At 35.3% G+C, this 19,671-nt stretch overlaps 1 protein-coding gene across 13 annotated transcripts in view; it reads right to left on the bottom strand.

Annotated features, from left to right (window-relative positions):
• LOC114298511 (uncharacterized) overlaps positions 1-14,612 on the bottom strand; it is a 50,462-nt gene extending 35,850 nt beyond the window's left edge. For 11 of the 13 annotated variants that reach the window (XR_014332379.1, XR_003642040.2, XR_014332376.1 and 8 more), the window contains exons 1-10: positions 14,382-14,593; positions 12,624-13,015; positions 12,255-12,480; positions 11,884-12,129; positions 11,661-11,776; positions 10,931-11,029; positions 10,722-10,809; positions 9,693-9,922; positions 761-945; positions 385-584 (exon numbers count right to left, since the gene is read on the bottom strand). Coding sequence is in view for 3 of the 13 variants with exons in the window: in XM_028243194.2 (XP_028098995.2) it covers positions 385-584; positions 761-945; positions 9,693-9,922; positions 10,722-10,809; positions 10,931-11,029; positions 11,661-11,776; positions 11,884-12,129; positions 12,255-12,480; positions 12,624-12,922 (1,689 nt within the window). In the remaining 10 variants the exon portion in view is untranslated. Of the gene's footprint in view, positions 1-384; positions 585-760; positions 946-9,692; positions 9,923-10,721; positions 10,810-10,930; positions 11,030-11,660; positions 11,777-11,883; positions 12,130-12,254; positions 12,481-12,623; positions 13,016-14,381 lie in introns of all 13 variants that reach the window. The other 2 variants (XM_028243133.2, XM_028243587.2) reach the window with 2 other exon arrangements.
• Between the last annotated feature and the right edge of the window lie 5,059 nt (positions 14,613-19,671).

The following is a 19,671-nucleotide window of genomic DNA, read 5'->3' as shown; positions in this document are numbered from 1 at the left end:
TGGAGGTGCTCTAGAGGGGGTTGAAACTGATACATTTTTATAGCGGAAGGAGTCAAAATATACGGGCCCATAAATGAGGGGAGTAAGTTGATATTCACTAATAGTTGAGAGAGTATTAGTGTAATTAACCCTTTTTCTTAATTTTTATTAGCAAAACATCAAAATACAATACTTGAATCATGATGATAATTGCATGATTTACAAACACTGACTATAGATAAGACACATTATTATCCAAAGAAACAAGTATGCTTTGCAACATATTACATGACAAAACACGTAAATGCATCACCAATGTTCTCTATTCTGAATATCTACAGCACTCCTGACATCAAACTGCAACATATGACAAACTGTACAACCATTAGGGTCAAGAGACGATACCTTGTCATTTATTAATTCTGAAAAGAATTTGAATTGGTATACATCAATATCACAATGGAGGGCGAGGTCAAGACCAAAGACCCACCACCCTTTAGGTAGTTGCAAAGCAAAGTAGCTTTTCTTCTGAGGCATAAGCCATCCACCCAACCAGCTCTTATGACAAATGTACCTTATAAAGGTTTGAAGGCCATCAAACCAATCTGTAAAATCATAAAAAAAATTATATACCATAAGGAACCAAATTCTAAACAAACCAGTGACAGTGGTTCAGGGGATTTTACACTGGTAGAAAAATGCATATCGTAGTACAATAACAACTTTTTACTCATCGCAGAAACAATAATTAGAGAAGTCAAGACCAGGAACCAAGACAGACCATGGTTTCCGGGGATAACGAAACACTGAGGTCCATCATACTGCTTCAGTTCAGACACCCCACAAGGTAACTCTGGCTTGTTTACAGCTACATGCTCTTCTTTATACCATGATGGAGGCTGGAGAGCATATTCAAAGGGGCAAAAGAAGCGCTTTTCATATGAAAACGCTGATGGATTAGGATACCTATATGCCAACAAAAAATAAATGGATATCAAAATACAAATTCCGATCTTGATTTTAATGAAACTCAAAATAGATGGTAAAAATTACAGAAAATCTTGGGAAACCAAAGGTGACATCTACACAATTAAATACCCAGAGATAGTACATTGTAGCACTTAAATAACAGTAATACATTCCACATTGTGGTTGTTGGGACCTTGATGCATTGTTGGCTAAGTTACATGGACTCAGAAACATATGCTGGGTGCAGATATGTGTCTATGTATCAAATTCGTATATTTTTCATATCCAAGAATACTATGACACAATTTAGATATTCATATATCTGAATATTTTTCCCATATTTCTTAGAAAAAATGACATTTACAAACTAACATAGAGCATTTTATGCATAGTTACATAGTAACTCAATTGCTAGATATGCATGTCCAACTAAATTTGCCAAACACATATTCCAAACCCTTACCCGAGTATCAAGTGTCCGACACGGATATTTTGCAAATTTAGAAGAGTGCATGTAACTTAATTTTCCAGTAATAGTGTTGATGGCATCTGGAGGCAATGGTGTCGGTCTTGCTAGTTTTTGACCTTATCTTCCCTCACTTCCAAGTTTCATCATATTTTTGTAAATATGATTTGTAAATGACATGTTCCATAATAAGATTTTAAATCTCAATTGGACATTGTAATTGGAGAGATTTTCCAAATTCAAATATGAGAACACACCCCACAAAAGATTTGTATTAAGAAGGAAATAAAATTCAATGATACCCTAGATTTAATTTCCCAAACCAAGCGCTCTTGATGATTGTAAATAATAGTCATTAATAATCAACTATCTTTTCTTTTCTTTTTTTATAACCGGATGTCTAGACCAACTTACGCGCACCTCGACTAATCCTGAGACTCCTGCAAAGCAGCCCCTCCACATAAATCAGGCAAATCTCGCGAAAAACCCGCAGGCCGGGCCCCAAGGAGTTGATAGCATCTAGTAGGAGTTGAACTTAAGACCTGGAGGGACTACACCCCCAGACCCCAAGCTGCACCCACTAGGCCAACCCCTTGGGGTTTAATCAACTACTTAATAATCATATTCCTAGAACAAATGCACTTGAAACACAACTTCACCTTGTAATTATTGAAAGAGTCAATAGAATACTTGCACCAAGAATTTTGAAGTGTAAGAGATATTGTAAAATTATTGTTGTACACAATTCCTTAATCGAAGTGGTGCTTAAGTTTTGTGTGACAAAAAGTTAACTTTTTTAGCTAACCAAAGGAATGGAATAATGAAGCAAATCGCTTGGGGTTCAATCAATATAAGAACGAAAAATTAGAAGCATAAATACCAAAGTTATTTGACCCCCAACAAAGGTAATTATGATTTAATCCATTAAAAAAAATAGTTAAAAAGAAAAAGTGTGAACATACCCAGTCCATTACAAAAGTTTCCATTTAGAGAGAGAAAAAAATATTTAAAAAAAACAATACACAAATAGTACACATTAATGTGTGCTTGGGAGAGAAATATTGGGTACACATTTGACATGGTGCACAAAGTGATTGTCCCAAGACTCAAACCCATAACCTCAAGGTTATTAAGACAAGAAACACACATTGCAAGGTTAAAGAAATGAATTGGGATATAATGAAAAAAATAAAAATAATGTGGTTTGTTGCCTATTAATCCTTCATACTTTAGGCGTTTTAAATTTTAGAAATTCTAATGCTCCATAATTCTTATTTGTTTATGAATGGAGCTTCCAAGATTTGATAATAGAATTTTTTTTGGGTTAGTTACACCAACACTTCCTTAACTATTAGTGAATGTCACTTCACCCCCCTCATCCATAACCAATACATTTTGACCCCCTCAAACTATAAAAAGGTATCCGCTTCACCCTCTCAAGACCACCTCCAAATTGGTGTATTTGTACATTTTTTTTTATAGTTGAGGGGGGTCAAAATGTACGCATTCATAGATAATTGGGATAAAGTGATATTCGATAATAGTTGAGGGAGTCTTAGTGTAAATAACTCAATTTTTTATTCACTTTTATTTCCTCTTGAAAGAGTAAAATAAAATAAAAATGTAATGTAAAAATGAAGAAATAGTCATTATTTTCATGGATACTATTAGAATAATTCTTATTTTCTATTTTATAGTTCTTTAATTAATATTTACTTAAGTTGAGGGTACAATGGTCATATCACTAGGTTAGGGTTTGTATATATTTTTTGGCTGATGTAATGAATAGATTGATTTCCATATATATATATAAAATTCTCCCTGTTTTCTCTTATCTCTTCTTCTTCCTCCTAAACCCTAACCCTAAATTGCTTCATTATACATTCCAACTTGGCATCAGAGCAGCAATCCATCTTTGTCTACTAGTTGTCAAACTCTCGAATTTCTTCTGAGGCAAAAACGTGCTAACGTCATTTTTCGAATGATGACGTCAGCATGATATCATAGTCCGTATGGACGAGTTGCTACCTATTGGGTTGCCTCTCTTCCCTGAGGTTAATGCTGATTTTTCCAAAATTTTTTAGAATCATCTGATGTAAGTTTTGTAGTTTTGAATGATTTTCAAATTGTTTGGTGTCAATTTTTTGTTCTATGATTTTGCAAGTTATCTGCGATTTCTACCTATTGGATTACCTTCTATTGGAGCCGAAAATTGTTGCTTCATCATCCTTGATTGTTGTTTTGTGATTTGGTGGTGCATTTTTAGAGTTTTTTGTGTCGATTTCAGCATTTCCCTATTCAACAGATAGGAATTCTTCTCTCTAGATTGATTCTGTAACTTGGAAATCTATTATTGGGCGATTCTTGTTGTTGGGTTGGTGTTTGGTTGTGTGTTGATGTTCTACTGTTGGAGTTTTTTTGCTTGATTGTTGTTGGGCTATTCTTGTTGCTGTGTAGGTTGCTTCTTTATGCTCTGCTGAAATTTTCGGTTGCTCTTCCATCTTCCTCTGGTATTATGGTTGAACCAAGAGTTGCTTCTCAATCCTCTGTAATTAAGGATGATGAAATACCCAAATCAATTACCATTAAGAAATTAAATGTTTAAATTATCTGGCTTGGGCTCATGTAGTTAAGATTTTCTTACGTGGCAAGAAGTCACAATTTCTTACTGAACTTTACACCTACTGGGGATGATAAAGGCTATGAGTGAGGATTCTTATGTTATGGGTTGGATTTGGCATTGTCTAGAACCACATATTGCTACTACCATGGAATTTTGTGATACCTCTAAGGAAATTTAGGACTCCCTAGCTGAATCTTTTTTGAATCAAAGTAATGTCTCTCGGGGTCTATGAGTTATATGAGCAGATTTTTGCTATGCGCCAATCTGGTCGGTCACTTCCCGAGTATTATAGTAGTCTCAAAACCTTGTAGGATCAGTTATTGTAGCATCAACCCTTCACTACTAATGTGAATAAATAGAAGCAACATTGGGAGGAATTTATGATGGATTTCTTACTTTCCGGCTTAGATCCTGAATTGAGGGGGTTCAAGAATCAAATTCTTGCCACTGAGACTTTACCATCTGCTGCTAATGCCTATTATCGGCTGTTACGTTTTTCTTTGGGCCAATCCCAACCCCCATCTGGGTCCTCTACATTGACTTCTTCTACTTTAGTCTCTAGTAGAAGTGATCGAGGGTCTACTCACGGAGCGTTTTATGGCTCTTCTGGTTCACAAGGTTCTTATTCTGGTCCCCGGGGTTCTCGTGGAGGTCGTTCTTGTGGTGATGGATTTCGTGGTGGTAGTTCTCTTGGAGGCGGTAGTAGTGGACCTGGTTCTCACACACGTGGTGATCACATGTACTCATTGTGGTTCCCAAGGTCATACTGAACCATGGTGTTGGCAAAAGTATGGCAAACCTGATCATGTGCATCAGGTTATGAATGCTTCATCCTCATAGTCACCCTTGTTTTCCACCGGTTTTCCAATTGATTCTCATGAGACTCTCACTACTCAGATTTGTGAGCTTACCGCTCTTGTCCAATCTCTTCGGCCCAGTCTGCCTTCATTCTCTATTGCTACTATGGCTAATTCAAGTAAAGTTGCATGTGTGGCCTAGTCTACTCAGCCTTGGCTTCTAGACTCTGGTAATATTTCCTATGTCTCTGGTAATTCATCCCCTTTTGATACTCTTCGCCCTAGTGATCTTACTATTATACTTGCTGATGGATCTTCTTAACCTATTATTGATCAAGGTCCTCTTCATCCCACTCCAGCCCTTTCCTTACCTTCTGGTCTTTATGTTCCTAAGTTTCCATTTAATTTGCTATTTGTTAACCAATTGCCTCAAGCTCTCCACGGTTCCATAACATTTTCTCCCACTTCATGTGTTTTACAAGACCTCCAGACCAAGCGGATGATTAGTTCGGGGCATGAGAAGGATGGCTTATAGTTTTTGGACACTGAGACTTCTCCTCCTTCATCTACAGTGTTAAGTGCTACTATATCTCCTCTTCAGTGGCATTTTCACTTGAGCCATTCCTCTTTGGCCAAGCTCAAGTTAACGGTTCTTGGTTTGAGTCGTGTCTCTAAAATTGAGTGTAAAGCCTATCAACTTGGAAAGTATCACCGTAGTTCTTTTCCTAGTCATAAAGTTAGTCATGTGTCTGAGTCGTTTGCTCGTGTCCATACAGATATCTGGGGTCCTTCTAGAACTCCCACTGTCAACCGTTTTTTTTTTTATTGTTTTGTTATTTTTGTGGATGATCTCTCGGATGACTTGATTATTTTTAATGAAACAACATTCTGATTTGCCTTCTATCCTTTCTAAGTTTTATAATAAAATCTTTACTCAATTTGGGAAACCTTTTGTGATGATCGTGGTATTATTCATCAAACTAGTTGTTCTCATACATCTCCTAAAAATGGTGTTGCAAAGAGAAAACACTGTTATTTGTTAGATGTTGCTCGCACACTGATGTTTAATATGCATGTCCCTAAACAATTTTGGGGTGATGCGGTTCTCACCACTTGTTTCCTTATTAACCGCATGCCCTCTAGTATTGTCCACACATCTCCATATGATCATTTATATCCACATCGTCTCCTTTTCCCTTGTCCCATCGAGTTTTTAGCTGTGTTGCCTTTTTCTATGTTCTTGACCCCGGTTTGGATAAGTTATCTCCTTGTGCTAGCAAGTGTGTTCTTGGGCTACTCTTGTACTCAGAAAGGGTATCGGTGTTATCATCCTGAGTCACGTTGATACTTTGTTAGTGCTGATGTTAGCTTTTTTGAGCTCACTCCTTTTTTCTCATCCTCTGGGCACCAGTTATCCACTGATCTTCTGTCTTGTCGTGAGGGGGAGCCTGCCTCCCTCACCCTTACTCTTCCCTCTTGTGATCCTTCCCTGTCCTCTTCTATATCTTCTCCCTCTCGTATCGCCTCTACCAAGCTCGTTGCATTGTGTTTTGTAGCCCGACTAGTTCATCTCCTGCATTCGAGGTTCCTACCTCCCCTGTTCCTTCTGCCGATGTGCCCTCTGATGACCGTCCTATTGCCCTTCGCAAAGGTAAACATACTTGCACTTACCATCTATTGCTAATTTTGTTTCTTATGCTCATCTCATTCCTGGTCTTCACTCCTTTACTTGTAGCTTGTCTAGTATTTCCATTCCTCGTTTATACCAGCAAGCTATGTCCATCTCTGGTTGAAAGCATGCCATGAATGAGGAAACACATTCCCTTCATCAAAATCAGACATAAGAACTTACCCCTCTACCGTCTAGCAAATTTGTTGCGGGATATCGTTGGATTTATACTGTAAAGTATCTTCCTGATGGGACTGTTAAGCGGCTTAAGGCTCGCTTGGTAGCCAAAGGCTACACACAAACCTATGATATCGATTATCTGGAGACTTTCTCTCATGTGGCTCGTCTTAACTCTATTCGGATCCTTCTCTCTGTTGGCCTTTATATCAACTTGATATCAAGAATGCCTTTCTTCATGGCAATCTCCAAGAGGAGGTCTATATGGATCAGCCCCCTGGCTATGTTGTTATCAGTCATGAGCATCTTGTTTGTCAATTGCGGAAGGCTTTGTATGGTCTCAAGCAGTCCCCTTGTGCCTAGTTTGATCGTTTCAGTGTTGTTGTTATCGCCTATGGTTTTAGTCGTTCCACCTTTGATCACTCTGTCTTTGTTCACCACTCGTCTACTGGGAGCATTGTTCTTATTGTCTATGTCAATGACATCATCATTTCTAGAAGTGGGAGTGATTCCACTGGTATTGCTGATTTGAAGCGGTATTTGGGACAACAATTTCACACCAAATACTTGGATCATCTTCGGTATTTTTTTGGCATTGAAGTTGCTCGCTTTTCTCAGGGCTTATTTCTCTCCTAACGGAAGTATGTTCTTAATCTTCTCACTGAGACTGGTCTCTTAGGCACTCGTCCTAGTGATACTCCCATGAATTCTAGTGTCAAACTTGATGGTGACACCGGAGACTTATTTCCTGATATTGGTCGTTATCGTCGGTTGGTTGGAAAGTTAATCTATGTCACTGTCACTCATCCCGATATTACGTATGTCGTAGGAGTGGTTAGTCAATTTATGCATGCTCCCCGCCAACCTCACTTTGCTGTTGTTTGTCATATCTTGTAATACTTGAAGCGTACCCCCAGTCGGGGTTTGCTCTGTCGCCCCTCTTTCTCGTTGTCTGTCACCGGCTTTAGTGATGCTAATTAGGCTTGTAATAAGACTGACCACCATTCCACCTCCGGCTATTGTACCTTTGTTGGTGGTAAACTTGCTACTTGGTGCAGCAAGAAACAGACTGTTGTTGCTCACTCTAGTGCCGAGACTGAGTACCATGCCATGGCTCATATTGCTTCTAAAATGCTCGGGGTTTAGTCTCTTCTCCAAGATTTTGGCTTTTCTGTTCCCACTCCATTGTGCATGTCTTGTGATAATCAGGCGGCTATCTTCATTACCAACAATCCCGTGTTTCATGAACGAACCGAACTTGTCGACGTTGATTGCCATTTCATTCGTGATCTCTTACTCCGCAAGCAAATTGTGACTCCTTACGTTCATTCTGAAGATCAATTGAGTGATATTCTTACTAAGCCTTTGGCTCAGTCTTCGTTTCATTGTTTATCTGCCAAGCTGAGCATGTTTGATCTCTATGCTCCACCTCGAGGAGTGTTAGAACAGTTCTTATTTTCTATTTTATAGTTCTTCTATTAATATTTACTTAAGTTGAGGGTACGATGGTCATATCACTAGGTTAGGGTTTGTATATATATTTTGGTTGATGTAATTAATAGATTGATTTCTATATATATAAAATTCTCTCTCTTTTCTCTTATCTCTTCTTCTTCTTCCTCCTAAACCCTAACCCTAAATTGATTCATTATGCATTCCAACTAATACGTATAAAAATATATATGTTTATTTGTTGTTCTCATGTTTGCATGTCCATATGGTATCATATCCATGTTTTGTGTAAGTAATAATTTGAAAATAGAACATACCGTGAGAGCTTTCATATTGTGAAAATAGAACATTTGTGCATTAAGACTGTAAATTTCTTCCCAAAATCCACAAAAAAAAATAAAAAAATAAAAATAAAAAATCCATCTATTTTGCACCAAGAATTTTAAAACTAAGGATTCACAAATTCCTAATTCATATTAACTCCCACCCCAAATCCCTCACACAAACACAGTCAAGTCACCAATTATTCCAAAAGCTCAAGATGTACAAAAATGACTCGAACATGGTATAGAAGCTATCTTACAATCATGTAATCCCATCTTGCATGTCGAGAGGTAGAGAGGCAAATAGAGGAAACTAAACATGTGTACAAGCACACACAAAACTTAGTGCATAATGATAGGCATAACGGAGGAACAAACACTCATAGCAAGTCTTGAACCCAAAGCCTTCTGGAACTAGAGCTCAGATATCATGTTGAGTCACTAATTATTCCAAAAGCTTAAGCAACTAGGAATAAGACCCAACAATATACATCAAGCTATCTAATAAAGACAACCTGTAGAATATTCTATGTTTATTCTGTTTCCACAAGAATGCATTGGTCCTAAAGTAATATGTCACAATTAAATCTGCAGTTGGAAGAATCAGGGTTCGTTTGCGAATAGGCTATTTCCGTAATTTTTTGGATTTTTTGCTAAAATATGAGGTTAAAAAAACTAGTATGTCTGGGATTTTTTGGCCTTTTACGGGGAAAAAAAAAAAGAAAAAGGTGAAAAAGTACAAGGAAAAAAGTATCTTTGACTTTTGTATAGTTTTTTGGCTTTTCAGTTACTTTTTGACTATTATAGGGGTTCCCAAACCAACCCTTAATTATAACATCAACAAAAACAACTTCATGTGATAAAAAAAATTACAATTAAGAAGCTTGATATATCCCTATTGTTCTTAGTTCTTTTGTCTTAAAATTTTGAATTCTAAGATATTTTATTTGTGCATTTGAGACAATAAAATCTCTTCCTAAAATCCACAATATATGTATATATCATATCAATTTGTCTTGCCCCAAAGAATTTTTAGAGTAGGCATTCCATTTCTTCTAATCCACAAGAATGCACTGGTCATCTCAAGGATTGACCAATGGGCATCACACCCCACAAAGTCACAGGACTCCTAGAACAATCCTTGTAATGTGTTGCTACTAACGAATCAACAGTTGGCATCAACAATTTACTCAACATCTCAAATATCATGATCATAAATAGGTAAGGGCAAGCTTACGCAAGATCACCCCCAATCAAAAGAAGGTTTCCACGTGGCAGGTCAAGCACTTTATCCCCACTATGAAGCTGAATGGAGGGTTGAGCAAGAAGTTTTGCCACAGTATAGGAAGAATTTCCACCGTCCCCAGTATCCGCTATAAAGTCAAACCACATATCATCCTTCTCACTGAACTGATCATGCAAAAGATCGGTATTTTGAGGCCCATCTTGAACCCTACTCATTGCCGCCTTACGATTGGAGAAAGGAAAAACAAATGAAAAAATATCATTAAATTGTGAAAGGGAATTCGATCAATAAAGTTGTAGGAATAACACACAACTGTCGAAAGAATAAAAAGAATGAGCATGCTTTGTGCAAAAAGAGCACTGTAATTTCACATTCATCCACAAGTGAAATAACCCAAAAAAAAAGGGTAATTGCGCCCAAGGTTGTGAAAAAATATTCAAAGTAGAAGGAACGAGAAGATTTATAGCAAAAAGTTCAATACAATAAAGCAGGATATTGAATTGCCAGCAAGAAAGGCATATTTGCATGTAAATGGAGAATGAAAAATAATCATACCGAACAATTGTTTTGTTATATGTTAATACAAAAATGACCCACAATTACTACAATCATACCTAGTAACATAAAAAACCCACAACACTCGAGGTCCCAAAAAATATGGCATCAAAAAGAGCCTTTGCCTTAAAATCCACCTCTCAAGAATCTTCACCAGCAAAAGTTTCTTGCATTTTTCACGTCAATATTCACATAGAAAGCCTCAGAAATCCAATTAATTACTGCAAATTTGTATGAAGGTACTGTAGTTTTAATCCTTTTGGGAAAAAATAAAAAAGATCTCTCATCCTTGAAAAACATCAGAATTTTTGAAACGTTTCCAGAGGATACACACATACAAAAAGGGAGGGAAGGAGGGAGGGAGGGAGGGAAGGAGAGAGATTTTGGCCATTTGTGGAAGAGATAAAAACACCGAATGAAAACAACATAAGGTCAACTAATAGCATGGAATAGTAAAAGCTATACCTGCATCATGCGCATATCAAAACGCCCAACAAATACAGTTACTGATACCAGGAGGTCAAAAACTGTCTTGAACAAATCAGCTGACGTCCTGCAATGGTCATCAGCAACATTAAGACCTCATCTACCCCTTCCCATACATCACACCACCCACATATCAAAGTGACAATAAGATGGGGGGGAAAAAGGGTATTTTGAAAAAAAACACGTACCCTGAATACCAAGGAACCATTTCCAAGAAATCAGGTTTCATTTGTTTTTTCTTCAACTTCTCGGATTCTTTGACTGACAATGGGTGAGTAAGAGCCCATCTGTTGGTCAACAGGCATCAATGAAGTAAGATGTGAAACAAAAAAGGACAAGAAATAGGAGACTTAATTATCTAAACAAGCATACTGAATACTTTGCACAATATTCAATACTTCTGTCCCACATCCAATAAGAGAGAAATCTATCTACAAACAATCAGCACTAGCTAATCAGGTAAGGTTCTCTTCTTTTTTTTTCAGTGACAGTTGTCAACTAGGTAGTGACACAATGACAACAGTAAGATCCCCTTAACACGATCACAAATAATCAACATAAGCTGATCAGGTATGGGGCAGCGCTCCTTTTTTTTCTTTTTTGTAATGAGTAATGCCAATTGGATAATAGCGCAATGCAGAAAGTAAGATCAGCCTTATCACTAGCAGCATGTCAAAACAACAACATGCATAGCAGAAGGTAATCACCACTGTTCTTGACGAGAATGAATTGAACACCAGCCAAAACCAAGAGACGCTTTGCTATCAGCTATAGAGAGAAAATTTAAGGGAACAAGCCATCTTAGAATAAAAGGAATAGATCAAGAAGTCTCCTCTTAAGCCCCAGCTATGGTCAATACGAAATAATAAATAATCAATATGAAATAAGAAAAGATACAGTATAGAAGTTATCACTCACCCTGTTGATCTTTCCACTACATAATTGGCAATGTAGAGGCCTATAAATGTGGCCCATAACGAATATATCGGAGAAATTCCATCTACTGATCCCACACATGAGCCATTGCAAGCTAACTGAAAGAAGGAATAAGGAAAAAACATAATAACGACATAAAGAATGTCCATGATGTGAACAATTAGATATTAGATGAAATTTATCGCATTATGGATCCAAACCATACCTCACCATAAATAACCCACTTGGACAAAAGAGGATAATCACTAGCAGACCCAACTGGAGCAAACCATGATGAGCATATCTTGTCTTTAAATTCATTCATGCGGAGGAATTGTGCAAGCAATGTTTTTTGCTCTTGTTTCTTCCAAAAAGAAAACCAACCAGAATTTGTTCGTTCGAAAGATTTTTCCCTCAAAATAGCACGGTTGCCACAATGACTATAGAACACACAGCAGGCTACGCTTAAAACCTATAAAAACAACAAGGACATCAATGTTTATTTTTATTTTTTTAAAAGGACTGTCTTGTAGAAGCAAGATCTAAAAGTTTGGGTATATATTTCATTTTACTACAAGATATGTCTTCAAGACTCACCGCACAATTTTGAATAATGGTCAGGATTTCAGGCTTCTTTCCTGCCACACGAGCAACGAGACCAATATACCAGAGGCCAATAAATATAACATGGAAAACAAGAAGAAACAAAATCGATGACACAAATATTGTCAAAAACAAAGAGAGATTCATCCTCATATCCACTCCCATTGATTGAAAACTAGGAAGATGATATAAAGCTGCCACTAAAATCCATGCTATATACCTGCAACAAAAAAAGTTGCCAAATAGCAAAACCCATGAACTCAATCTTAGGAATTCTTGAGCTATAATTAATGCAAGTGTTCATAAAAACATGTATTGCAGATACAAATATATATAAACTAGAGAAAAAGAGCAAAAACTTACCACCGACTGAAATTTGAATAACTTGGTCTAATTGTCTTCTCTAAAAAAGGAGATGAAAAGAAATAGAAAAAACCAAGGAGACAAGCATACATTGACCACCATTTGATGTTGTTGTCTAACTTTTGTATGAGAGTATGCATATTATCAGACGAGATAAAGAACAGGCAACCCACAACCACGGCAATAATAGCATGACGTGAATGCTCATGTGGATAAGGATATGTGTGAGTTAAAATTGTCCTAACCCTTTCCATTTTGAGGGTATCTAATAAACCAACAGACTGCCAGTCAGAACCCATCTTGCATCCAGGTTATTTCACTTAATTCAAATTCTTGCAAAGAAAGTCCACTTTGTAAGCACCAAATCCACCATAAAGATCTGGTCTTGAATCCTGAGCACAAATTCAAAAACATATTAATAAAATGCTTTAGTCATTCAAAATTGCTTCGGTCAATTGCTTGTCTGCTGTCTACAGATAAAACAATAATTGGGTGATTGATATAAACTAGGATGGCTGTGGCCAATAACAAATTATCAAATCTATTCCAGTTCTACATCCTCGTTTAAAATCATTAATTGGGAATGGTGAGTTCACTTCCTTGTGGTATGATAACTGGTTACCCCATGGATACATTCTAGAATGAGGGAGAGAGTCATATATGATTCTGACCTTGGAAAATGATGCTCTAAGGAAACTTGCATTACAAGAGATAACCAATGGCAATGGCCTCACTCCAATTCTACTAAATTGTTGGATCTTATGTCTACTGATATGAAACTTGATTTATTTAAAAACAACGCCCAATTAGTACACATTAACGTGTGTTTGGGAAGGGAAAGATTGAGTACACACCTAACCTTTGGCATAATGCACAAAGTGGCGGTCACAATACTTGAACCCAGAACCTCAAGGTTATTAGAGCACGTCTTAACCATTGAACTGATTATGTTATAGTAACTAATGTTATAATATTACTATTTCAATTTTATAACTTTATTCATTATACAAATTATCAATATTTAAAGTTTCTAAAATTATATCATATTATCTATTAATACTTTAATTAATATATCAATTCGTGCACATAGTATTATTTAAAGAATAAACTGTATATATTAATTGATATAATAACTAATGTACTAATGAACCGTATAACATAATTTTTTTGATCCGCGAAAGTCAGTGCTAGTTGTTAGATTTTTAAAGTAAGATTTTTGATAATTTCTATCTATTCATTTAAAGTAAGATTTTTAATTGCTTCTATTCTATCTATTCAAGCCAAAGTTAATAAAACAACTAAAAATAAAGAAGGTTAAGATGGAACCAGTATCAATACTAATAAATACTTAAAGTAGTATTTTTTAACAAACTTATTCAACTAACTCCCAAATATGACACACCCCATTATTACTACCAAACAAAGAGAGCAGAGCAGAGCAGAGCATATATCAAAATTAAGCAAGTTCAAACAAGGTTTCCAAAATTGACAACACTATTTTCAACCTTTTAGATAAAATATTGTGTTCATGCAAGCGTTGCCGTTAAAACGGTTAGAATTAGGTTACTGGAAAAAGCGAAACCCAGAATTGGTCTATAAGAAAATTAGGGATTGCTTATTATCCAAAAAAAAAAAAAAACCGCTGTACCCAATCGAACAACCACCGATTGTGTAGACTAACACCATCCACAACGCTTCAAAAGTTGAACACGCAATTCAGAGAGAAAAAAATTGAGAGAGAGAGAGAGAGAAGAATACCTGAAGGCGAGGATGGAGGAGAGAGAGTGAAGGAAGAGGAAAGCGGCATGTGGGTGTATATATAACAATGGGGAATTATCGGACCTACTTAGCATCTGAAAACGTCTGCGAAGAACCACAAAATGGCATATTCCCTCCACAGAGACTACGCCACCAGTACCATTTCCTCCTCGCTGTGTTGTTGTTGTCTGCGTACGTTTTTAAACAGATTATATTTTTAATTTGAATAATGCTGGTGATTGGTATTGTAGTGTATTAATTGATAATGTAATATAATTTAATATATTTTTAATATTTATTATTTATATAATGGGCGTAGTTAATAATAATGTTATAATTAATGTTCATATAATAGTTAGTACATTAATTAATGCATATAGCACTATCGTTTTAATTTTTCTGTAAGGGTGGTTCACCATGTATTTATTAATATATTAATTAGGGGTGGTTTGGGATGATTTAAATAAGTATACTTTTTGACTTTTTGTGAAATATGAGTTAGGTATGGGTTGGATTGTGATAGAGATAGGATAGTGACTTTTGACTTTTTTAAAGTACCCCCAAACAAATCCTTAAGGCCATGTTTGTTTGGGCAGACTAGATTAGTATTCCCATGACTAATAATCCTAGGATTACGAATCCGTTGGATTATGTATCATGTCTTAACTAATAGTCAAGTTTAAAATAATTAGTCTGTACTTCAATTGTTTAACCAAACATCGGATTAATAATTTTATTGGACTATTAGTCCAATCCCAAGCTCATGTCCACCCAAACAAACATGGCCTAAGGGTTGTTTGGAATGATCTAAATAAGTGCACTATATGAATTGGATTTGGATTGGGTTTGAAGTGATATGTTAAAGAAGTGATGTGACTTAAATAGGATAGTAACTTTTTAACTTTTTGACTTTTTTAAAACTTGTCATTTATGTTGTAATATTATAATTTTAAGATTATAAATTTATCCATTATATAAATTATAAAAATTTATTATGTATACCATTCATTAATACATTAGTTATTATATCAATTAATATTTATTTTTTAAATACTATTATATGTTCTAATTAATATATTAATTAATGTAGTAACAAATATGACATAATTTTAAATATTTATAATTTATATAATAAATAAAATCGTAATATTAAAATAATAATATTATTAATAAATAAAGTCGTAATATTAAAATAATAATATTATAATATATATTAATTATTACCTTTTTTATATGATAGTTGTTGTATGGTACACGTAAAATGGGATTTTGAAAAAATTGGATTTGTCTTCCTGTTTAAGTATTCTTTTTGAATCGGGTGGTTACCAACCGTTGGATTGAATTTTTTCGTACATGCATTCATGACAACAGACGTGTTTTTATATTCACGTTTTTTTTATTTTCTCCCGTTGGATTCTTGGTTTGCCATGTGAATTTTCCCACTTGATTGTTGGTGGTCCAATAAATTTGACTCTACAATCATCAAAAGATAAATTTGTCTTACACACATTTATCCTATTAGGATATTTAAACGGTTTAGATCTATTCAAATTATAAAATAACGGTTCAGATATATTTTTTAAAAAATATCATACATGTACATTTTTTATTTTCCCACTTCTTTCTCTTTTTCCTTTTCTCACACATCATTCTATGATCCCATAATCTCACATTCCTCTTTCTTTTTTTTAATTTAATTTTTTTATTTTCTCTCATTTTTATTTTTCTCTCTATTTGTTTATTTTTTTTATTTTCTCTTTTTTGTTCACATATTTTTATTCATATTATATGGAAAGGTCTGTGATCCCAAGATTAGGAGTCAGATTTTACTGTGTATAGTGGAGATTATATTAATGAATTTTTTAGTCCCCAAATTAAATGAATTTAAACAATTAATTATTATTTTTAAATATATTAAAAATATATTGAATACCTAATACACTTCGTAAATTTAGACCCCATATGAATTTTCAACATATTTTAATAAAGCGTGACGATTTTTGAATCTTCAACATATTTTTGTCCTATTAGGACATTTGGATGGCTCAGATCTGTTCAAATTATAAAACAATGGCTGAGATATATTTTCTAAAAAATATTCTACATATACATTTTCTACTTTCCTGCTTCTCTCTCTCTTACTTTTTACTTTTCTCACACCCCTCCTTCCATGATCCCATGATCCCGCCTTCCTCTCTCTTTTCTTTTTATTTTTTTTTATTTTTTCCCCTTTTTTATTTTTCTCTCTATTTGTTTTTTTTTTATTTTTCACCTTTTTGTTCAATATATTTTACACATATTTCCATACAATGTATGTATGACCGTAATACATTAGGACATTACAGCATACATACAATTTTCATATAATTACATAAGCAAAAGCAGTATTGTATGTATGCCCGTGAAAATTGTATGTATGCTAGGCACATCTATCTATCTAGTTATTTATTAAATAAGTAAAAACGAGTTTTCGTGAGAAGTTTTGTGAGGACTCCAAAATTTTATAATAAATTTGTGATTTTATCAAATTAAAAATAAATTTAAATAGTGTTGGGATTACAATTATATTATAATCCTAATATTATTTACATTGTGCCTTCAGGCATGGGCATACGCTAGTATATATATATATATATTATTTGTAAGTGTTGATTTTTGGCCTCATAACCAAATAGATCTTTCTGCCGAGATTTAAAAAATTTAACTGGAGAGCACGCAATAAAATAAATTAAACCTGTACACAAATGAGTAAAAAATACCACCGTGACTTGTCAACTTGGGGCACTCTGACGATCAAGTTAATCAAACAATCTCACAAGATATCAACTCAAACAACAGTGCACAAGTAAAAGCACACCTTCGACCCGCGGGAGTGCCTTACTTTTATAACTAGCAGTATCCCCAGCCCCTTTAAGTGTCACCTCATAGAACTTCACCCCTTCACTAGGATCACAACGATCTCGGACTCCTCTATTCAGATAATGATGAACTTCCTAAAGAATCTCATCTATATCCATACATAGAGCCTTTACTTGCTTTGAACTCTTGTCCTTTATCCAACAATCTCAGATTTTGATATTACCGCACTATATCTCGGCAATATCATACTAACCTCGGCAACATGGCTCGTCCACGTTGCACCTCGATTAACCACCTCAGCCACGTGGACAACCTAAAAATATGTCCCCACAACTGCCCCCTAAGTTCTATTACCTTGGCAACTTGAGGTGATGGTACCTATATTAGCTGATCTCCTAACATGTTGGCTAAATAGCATGCTAAAGATACTCCTCCGACCAAGATCATGACTCAACGACTTCAAGAAACAAAGACTCAAATTTCCACTCATCAAAAACCAGGAACAACATGTCATGATTCAAATACATCAGCTCATCTGTGATTGCATCATAAGCCAAGGTCATAACCCACTAGCTCGAGAATTTCAAGAACCAAATACGCGTGTAAGTTGTCATCCTGTAACAAACTCAACCGTTCCATCCACGTGCCACTTTCTCACTGGCTCATACTCATCACGCGACAAATGCATCCCATCAATATTGTCCTACGCCGCTTGATGTCAACAAGGGCACATCTCCCAAGGCCTTTGAAATCATTTCATTGTTGCATTTTCATATTTTCAACAAAACTTCCCATTTATCTCTTCATCCCTTCACTTCAACCTTTCAACCCTCTCTCTCTAGACTTCTCTCAATCCATCATTACCAAACCTTCAAGCATTCTGCAACTACTCCGTTCAATCACCTCTGGTGAGCAATCAACAGTTCCGCTCCAATCAAAAGCTTCATCTCATCCTTGTGAACAAGCATTCGGCTCTCATTCTCATATTTTAGGCATATAAGTCCCTCAATCCCCCTATTTTAGTTTCATTCTTCTTATGTTATTCATGTTCTTGCATCTCTACATTCAGACTTGACACATAGTGTCACAGCCCTAACTTGTGCCAAGCAGGATTGCGTAGTGATTGGTCAGTAGTTCTCAACTACCAAAGGCCTAACAAAACAAAAGCAAGACGAACTCTTAATATAATTGGGGCAAAAATTCTTTTTGGCTGATGTGCAGAAGCCATTATTTGTTATTTAGAGTCTATTTACAACATTTATTCACAGCAATGCATAACTATATGAAATGAGAGTATACATTTTTTTAAGGAAATAAATAAATAAATAAATAACATATTACAATACATATGTCTCAATTTTGCTAATTGATACAACCATAAAAGACCAGCTTTTAATTAACTTTTTCTTGTACTTGAACTCTTCTTTACCTACATATATATAAGGAAAATGAGCGAGCTATTGCTGAGTGAATAGTAATAAAGCAAGGTGGTAAATGAATGAACATCCATGAGTTTTAGGAAAATAACATTAACATAACTTATTCATATCTATAACTTGAACAAGGCAAAACATACTTGACTTGCAAACATTATATAATAATGAGCATTTCATGGATTACAAGGTGCAAGGTCCTTAACCGACCTGGGTACCAGCAGAACGGATCAAGATGAGCTCGACCATAATACATGATTGGATATTTCCCCCATTGTGGGATATGATCCAAGAATGCCATTTCGGTACATGATAAAAGGTTATAGAATGTCCATTCATAACAAAACATATCAAAGCTTGTAAGCATAATCAAGTTTTGCATTGAAAATGTAATTTGATAAACATAACGTTACTGAATTACTACTTACAAATGGCGCAGGGAACGAGGGTGTATCTTCTTCAAGCTTGACCTATACGAAATAGGAATCAAACATTCAAATACTATATCCACTTAACCATATGATTTATCTTTTGTTCTCTTTACTACTTAAACATAATTTAAGTGGATTTCTAGTTATATTAACCCTGTTTCTAGGTTCCAAATATACCTAAAAGTGTCCAAAGAAATGGAGGTAAAAGAGTGGAACTATGTTTCAAATTTCCTACTTTTGGCCAGTCCATTCGAGCGGTCTTTACACCGCTCAAACGGTGATCATGTGCCTCCTTGTAGCAACCTCGGTCCGTAATTAGCCCATAATCCATGATTAAGAATGCTTATTAAATTTTAAGAATGAGATTATGTGTTAGTTGTGCATTTTATATGTGTATTACATTCCTATCTGTTAGCCGTAGGAATATCTATTCAGAATTCTGCTTTGTTCTATTAATTGAAGGCCTTATCGGCATCTGAACAAAAAATTGATTAGACCAATGTGGTATTTAGAATTTTTGGAATTTAATGGTAAGTTTAATTAGAATTCAATTCGGAATCAAATAAT

This window comes from Camellia sinensis, chromosome 6 (genome assembly GCF_055761805.1).
Source record: "Camellia sinensis isolate YWXY chromosome 6, ASM5576180v1, whole genome shotgun sequence".
In the NCBI taxonomy this organism is placed as follows: Eukaryota; Viridiplantae; Streptophyta; class Magnoliopsida; order Ericales; family Theaceae; genus Camellia; species Camellia sinensis.
The sequence above is the reverse complement of the archived record's forward strand: the minus strand, read 5'-3'. Positions and strand labels throughout refer to the sequence as shown.